Source organism: Microchirus variegatus (assembly GCF_963457635.1).
Source record: "Microchirus variegatus genome assembly, chromosome: 22".
NCBI classification, from domain to species: domain Eukaryota; kingdom Metazoa; phylum Chordata; class Actinopteri; order Pleuronectiformes; family Soleidae; genus Microchirus; species Microchirus variegatus.
Genome location: NC_139823.1, coordinates 2,641,014 through 2,648,689, shown reverse-complemented (window position 1 = coordinate 2,648,689; position 7,676 = coordinate 2,641,014). Strand labels below are relative to the sequence as shown.

The 7,676-nt window shown below is 41.4% G+C and overlaps 1 protein-coding gene across 1 annotated transcript; it reads left to right on the top strand.

Annotated features, from left to right (window-relative positions):
- Positions 1-2,647: 2,647 nt before the first annotated feature.
- Positions 2,648-5,220, top strand: abhd13 (abhydrolase domain containing 13; the record flags this gene model as incomplete). The annotated part of the gene is made up of 2 exons (XM_083908655.1): positions 2,648-2,771; positions 4,131-5,220. The coding sequence occupies exon 2, from the start codon at positions 4,165-4,167 to the stop codon at positions 5,218-5,220; it is 1,056 nt and encodes a 351-aa protein (XP_083764781.1). The 5' UTR covers positions 2,648-2,771; positions 4,131-4,164.
- Positions 5,221-7,676: the final 2,456 nt, after the last annotated feature.

Below are 7,676 nucleotides of genomic sequence, written 5' to 3'. Positions count from 1 at the left end.
GCTGCTGCTCTGGTGTCCCTAGGAAGCCACTGAGCATGGCATGAGGTGAATGATAAGCATGTCCCTTGGCCTGACAATATGATATTTTCAGCCAGGTGATCAAAGTCATTCCTCGTCCTACTGCAGCTCTGCCTTTGTATTATTGAGCCCAGGCCCTCCAGCTGTCCAGCTGTTTAGAGTGCTATATTTCAAGTAATTGAGTCATGGGATATAGGAGTGGAGCAACAGAGGGTGCAGTGTGTGTGTGTGTGTGTCCACCATACATACTAGTGTTTTACAATCTAATATTTTAAAAAGGCTTTACACCCACACACACACTGAAATATAAATATGCTACCTGTACAATCATCATCACTGTGAAATTTACACACAGATATGCCAGTGGACCTACGTGTTTCCTGTTGGTGCATTTACCATAATATACAGTTTATCCACATCTTTGTGTCAACATAAGGATTGATCATTATGTAAAATAAATGCCATTATAAATTATAACCACCGCCTTCAAAAGCACAGAACTACTGTATATCAACACTCCATCTTAAAATCTCATGATTGCAGTTATTTATAGATATTAGCCATAATGCTTTCTTCTGCATACACCAGACTTCATTTTAGCCTGTAAGTCTGTAAATGTGTTGATGCTGACTTCATGCCACAGCATCAAATCAACAAACCTCAAGGACAGAGATGAATGGTCAACAGCTGTGGTCGTCTGCACATAATCTCCTTGGTCATGCTGGGAGCAAGATGTTACCGAGAGAAATACCAACGGCCACCTGAGAGGGAAAACTATACTAACACATTTAAAATGTGTATTTAACAAGCCGTTTACTTTATATTTCCCATGTCAGGTGTTTATTGTCTCAGTGATACATGATTATGGGAAAGGCGGCTGCCAAATATGGCAATCACAAGCAGTCAGTTCAAATACTTTAACCTCATCATTGTTTCTTGTGTTGTCAGAGCCTGCATGCCAGGAACTGAGAAGAATATTTCGTCCATGCAGTCCATGCTGGTTCAAATCCCAGGAGTGGTCAAGAGCTGGGGTGCTCCTGAGCAAGGCATCAATCCCCATTGATTCCCCAGGTGCAGATACTGTAACTGCTGTCCATAAATGCAGACTTCAAATTCACTGATGGGTGTGTGTCTGTGCGTGTGCATGTGCGTGTGCGTGTGCGTGTGCGTGTGCGTGTGCGTGTGTGCAAAAATAATTATTTCTATGGTACAGGTTGACATACTGCCTGCGCTTGCTGTTCTTTCATTGAGGGACATTTCTCTCAGCACTCCTGTCAAACAGCCAGGACTGTTGCAGCTGTAATATCTACAATTTGACCCACTTTTGCAGGTTGATGTCTCAGTGGTGACTCCTCAAGGCAGAGCATCACCATTAACAATATAAAGCCGCTTTTCCACTTACATTGTCCATGGTACATGGCATGTGACTTCTACTAGTCCTTTAAGTGCGAAAAACCAAGGCAACTGGAGTTCTGTTAGGGTAACAGTTACTTAAAGGACGCCCATGACCTGGATGACTCTTTATCCTCCACATGAGGGTCACGGCTGCTACTGTGCCAATCTCAGCTGACATAGGGCGATAGGCGGGGTACACCCAGGACAGTTTGCCTGTCCATCACAGAGCCACCTTCACAGACATATGACTAATAATACTGCTAATACAATAAAAATGTATTTGTGCTATATGTATGGTGATAGATAGCTACAGTTCCCTGCTTATTTGCACAATTTAATGCAGCACTGCCCATTATCTATAATATAATAAAATAAGATCTTTAAGTTGACCTACACTGGGGAAATATACGTTGTCACTGCAGCAACGACAGTATTATTAAGTATAATATATTATTTAATCACTCAAACAGCAGCGTTCATTTTGGAGATTTAATTTGAAAAGTGTTAAATAGTCAGTTTATAATATATAATTATATAGATGTACATTTTGCCCTTCTCTCCATCTGGAGGACATCAAAACATGGCATATCATGGTCAGTAGACCATTGTGTTATCTCTGCCTGATGATTTATTTTGTTATATTGTATCATATTGTTTTATTGTTCTCATATTCATCTCATAACATGTGATAGAGTGACCTCTCCTGGCGAAGTGCAAGGATGCAGTCAGACAAATAGTATTGGAACAGGAAGCTTTTAATTACACACACACACTACCTCTATGAACAGTGTTGTAGAAACTACTTTAAGACCCTTTTTCCTGACGCAATCATTTGATTAACCACTAAGCCTGAATATCATGTTCTAATTTAAAAGAAAGATTGATGAATGTGTGAGGAAAGACTGCAAAGGGAATATAGCTTAGGTTGGGTGTGATTGTGGCGATTCTGTCGGATTGGGGAACACTCAAATACTCTGTTGATGTACATGTGCTCAAAACTTCTCCACATTTGGAAAGATGTAAGGATGGATGTATGCTTTGAAGTAGGTGTTCCATGGAATCGTAGTTCCGGGTTTGAAGCACGTATCAAAGCTGTGTTCCACTGCCATCGCTACTGGTTTTAGGCGGAACCTTTTCATTGTGCTTAGCTCAACACGGATCTCAGCAAGGTTACACCAGTTAGCACTGCCGGCGGTAGTAGCAACTAGCGTCAGTCACTCGTTTTGCATTTTCAACGGTTAACAGTCATTTTAATTTAGTTGACTGCTTCAAAGCCGAGCGACAGTGACTGAACTGTCTCTCTATTTTGCTGTGAGTAAATTGTTAAGTGCAGCCGAGGCCCTCAGAATGAGAGAAGGGTGAGTAAGTAGCTGTCTTGGGTGGATAGTAGCAGTGCCGATAGCTGTAGCTTTCTGGAGCTACACGGCTAGCATTGCCTATTTCTGAGCTGACTCGCAGCAAGAGAATACGCTGTATGTTGCTTTTATTGTCAGAACTACAAAGCTCGAGTTGCCTTGTGGTAATTCAATAACAAATTCCCGAGTGTTAAAATATCCCCAGCTAACTTTAAACCTGCTCTAACGTTAGCTCGTCTGCAAGGGTGGGGTCAAGACATACTTAATTTGTGCAATAATAATGTAAATGTATCCAGAGTTTGTTACCACGTTTTCCCATAAGCGGTGTTTCCTGCAGGCTCTGCACAGTGTATGTCCGTGATGTATGTTACTACATTTCACAGTTAATGCTTGCACTTGATCATCAACTGAAGCATGTATGGTATCAACTGACCGAATCTACTAATAAGGCTTCGATGTGAAAGAGCAGGATCACATTTTAGCGCCGTCATTTGTATATCATTTATGTGACAGGCAGAGAAGCTGTCACATGTACTCTGTACCAGTCACTTACCTTAAAAATATGTTGTGAACCTTGAACAAATGATGGACATTTCTTAGTGGAGAGTGTTGGTATTGATTTAATTGACCCAGTGTTCAATGAATTTGAATGGTCATTTCACATCTTATTGTAACTGCATTGCACCCTCCCGACCTGGTATTAACATCTATTCAGACTGATCTGATCACAAGTGGACATCATTAAGTATGCATTTTCACATTTTAAGCATGTGTCCTGGATTGGTCTCCCATGACTACTGTGTACTGTGTGTTAATACACATGGTCACCATTTCTGTTTGTGGGGACAAAATTATCTATGATCGTTATCATTGTGCAATGACAATGGTGACTAGGAATAAATCAGCATATGGGTGGAAAGAAATGTAAAAATACTGTGAAACGGCAGAGGGTTTGTGGATGTCAGCTGACCAGTTGGGCTCTAATCTGCTCCAAGGATGGATTACATTCATGCATCTAAGGAATGTGGTCACATGTGCCCTCAAACGTCCTCCAAATTATTATATATTTTTTTTACAGGATCTGAAGTCACGTTCAAGATGCAAGGTGCACTTAGGGTGCACTCAGACCTGTACTGTACGTGGCACTGACCACTTGTAATTGGATCATGTCAGTGTAGATGTATGGGATGTACATCTACAGTGTTGATTAGACTTCTGACTAAATTGATCTGTTTCACAAACCTGAAACCCACAAAGAACAATGTTAATTGGTGGCTCTCCTAGAAAAAAATAATACATTTTCCCCCTCAAATTTGCTAAAGCATTCACCAGTCTGTCATTTCTCTCCCTCTCTATTTGCAGTGTGTGTGTTGTGTGACTCTCTTTGTACCCAGCCATGGAGAAGTCCTGGAGGCTGTGGGGAGTGATGGAGCGCTGTACTCTGGCTCTGGTCTCCTGGTCCTGGGGTGCCTGTCGAGTCTCCCTTTTGGCTCTCATTCTCACCTTCCACCTGTATGGAGGATTTGTTCTCCTCGCTCTCATCCTGGCCTCTGTGGCAGGCATCCTCTACAAATTTCAGGATGTGCTCCTCTACTTCCCTGAGCAGCCCTCATCCTCTCGTCTGTATGTTCCCATGCCCACCGGGATCCCACATGAGAACTTGTACATCCGCACAAAGGACGGTGTAAAGCTCAACCTCATCCTTCTCCGTTACACCGGAAGTGATGCAGCCTCTGGAGTCACCCCCGGCAATCAGAGCAGCCCAACATCTTCAGCTCCACCTACAATTCTTTATTTCCATGGCAATGCTGGTAATATTGGCCACAGAGTCCCAAATGCCCTGCTCATGCTGGTCAATCTGAAAGCCAACATAGTGCTGGTGGACTATCGTGGTTATGGAAAGAGCGACGGTGAGCCCAATGAGGATGGGTTGTACCTGGATGCAGAGGCTACACTGGACTACATCATGACCCGTCCTGATCTCGACAAGACGAAGGTGATACTCTTTGGTCGCTCACTAGGGGGAGCTGTGGCTGTGCGCTTGGCATCAGTCAACCCTCACCGTGTTGCAGCTGTTATTGTTGAAAACACTTTCCTCAGCATTCCTCACATGGCAGCAACACTCTTCTCCTTCTTGCCCATGCGCTTGTTACCTTTGTGGTGCTATAGAAATCAGTTCCTTTCTTATCGACACGTGGCGATGTGCCGCATGCCCTCGCTGTTTGTATCTGGTCTCTCAGACCAGCTTATCCCACCAGTTATGATGAAACAACTGTATGAGCTGTCTCCTGCTCGGACTAAACGCTTGGCAATCTTTCCAGAGGGAACACACAATGACACTTGGCAGTGTCAGGGCTACTTTGCTGCTTTGGAGCAATTCATAAAAGACTTGCTGAAGAGCCATGCCCACGAGGAGAGCACTCAACCCTCAGCCAGTGTCACAATCATCTGAAGAGAGCAGTCAGGGAGCGGCTGTTGGTAATACGTTATGGGTGTGGGAAAGTCAAGGCTGTCCAAAAAAAAAATGGTTTGAGGAACTTAATAGATTTTTCAGAAGAATGTACATTTTTCTATGATTTCTTTCCCCCGAGTTTTTCTTTTCTTCTCTTCTGTGAATTTGACATGTTTGTTAAAATGACTATTTTGACTTTTTCAAGGGTAAGTAACTGTACCCTCAAAATATTTGTTTGTGTGTTGCAGCTACGAATGCATGTATTTATGACCTTTTATGAATGAACCCAGAGCATAAATGCCTCACACTGCAAGACATGGCGCAACCACAGAGGAACTTAGCTGTAGTGGGTCTGATAAATAAATTAAAAGGAAACAGTGGCACATATTTTAATCACCACATTTCAGTTGAAATGATTAATAGAATTTCTAATCGAAAATTAGAAATTGTTATGTGTGTCTACGACTGTATATACAGTAAACGCATAGATCTTTTAATATGTGGCACTTTTTGATTATTTTGTTCAGATTGATGTGTTAAAGCTAACAACAATACCTGGAGAAGCATAAAAAAAAATGTTCACCCCGTCAATATTGAGTTATCGCTGCAGTGGTTTTATGGCATATTGGAATTAATATTTATTTGTTCCTTTTAAAATGGTTTTGATAGATTCATTTTGTCTGACACAAAGATACAGGGTGAAATACTTGATACTTGTGTCTTTAAAAATAAGCCAGATCTTATTTCCACTCAGACTTCTTCTGATTCAGTCACACTGGAGTAGATATGTTTTGTCACTGCGTCCCTCTTTAAACGCAACTATCACACAGCATTTTATTTGATCTGAAATAGGCTCAAGTTGCTGTTGGAGAAGTGGAGAATTTGCTCGAAATGTAGTTTATGTAAGGCTGGGTACAGGTACCCCTCTTCCCCCAATCTAATAGAGCACCATGATACTTGTGTTTATGTCCACCAAAATTGTTGATACTTGATACAATGACTCATTTTATGCAAAAAGAACTGAGTAAAAAAATTCCAAAGTTGAGTAGAAGCGAATACATTCTGAGTCATACTAAGGGAGGGAATTTTCCATTGTGAAGTCTCCAAGTCTCCTGTTACTGTTATTCTACTACAGAACAACAAAAGTGAAAGGGAAACCAAGATAAGTATATGAAATAACACATTTTACTGTATTAATGTACTCTTTCCACATATTTACGAAAAAAAAAACATATTGCAATAGGACAGCCTAAATCTGTCTTGAGAACAATTTTTTTTTCTTTAAATCATTTGTAATTATTTCTCTCTTATTGTCATCTCACCCCATGCTAAAATGGCTTTACTCACTTGGGGGCAGGGTGCTTTAAATGACTTGGTTCACCTCTGTAGCATGTTTTCCGGGGGATGGAGCAGAATTGGATGATTTCAACAACAACAAAAAAAAACTTATCTGCTCCTACTTCCCACATGTAGGCACCCTGTCCTGCACTGCACTGGTATCAAAACCATTCAAATACACTCAACTTATCTCCTCAGCCATATGTGATGCTGTTCGTAAACGGTGCGCTAAGCAAAATTTGACGAAACCAAAAGACTTAAGTTTGTCAATGTGATCACAAAAAAACAGTATGCTTTACCATCACCAATGCTGGCTCGAGTCAGACGGTTTTTTTTGTATTGGTATGAAAGTCATAAGCTTATTTAAATCTATTTATTCTAAAGAAGAATATCCCACTTGCACATCCTGAATGTGTATTGTGCAGTCCGATTCCATCCATTATCTACTACTTTTATCCTCCACATGAGGGTTGTCGGGCTGCTGGCAGGGTTCACCGTGGACAGGTCGCCAGTCCATCGCAGGGCCAGTAACCAACGTTCTACCCAACTATTGGGAGAACATGCCATCTCCACACAGAAAGCAGGGACGTGACCAACAATCTTCTTGCTGTGAGGCAACAGTGCTACTCTTGTGCGCCACTGTGTGGCAGTCTGTTTTATAACCATGTGAATATACACATTTCATTTCACATGCTTTTCACATTTAATAGCCTCAATAGTGCCATTTCTTCATTCATTAAAAAAAAAAAAAGAAGGGAATTCTTGGTCTTATTTGGTGGCTGTCATAAAATAATCCTAAGAGTTCCAACACTGGCCAAGTGTATGGTTCTGGTTCAGTGTCCTGTTGTTGAAAAGAAATGGACAAAAATGGAATGTTTCGGCTGCAGGAATACGCTATGGCACGACCATATTTCTATGTCCACGCAACTGTGAATAGAGTGTAGTGAATGCTTTTGAAGTTGTTGGCATCATTTGAAATTTACAAGCTGCAATGTGAATATTTTGAGTCTTGGCAAATGTTTGTAGTGAACCTGAATAGTGTTTGTGTACATCTACCATGACCTGGCAGTAATTCCACCTTAAAGAAACATGATACCTGAGGATTTAGGCATCTGAAT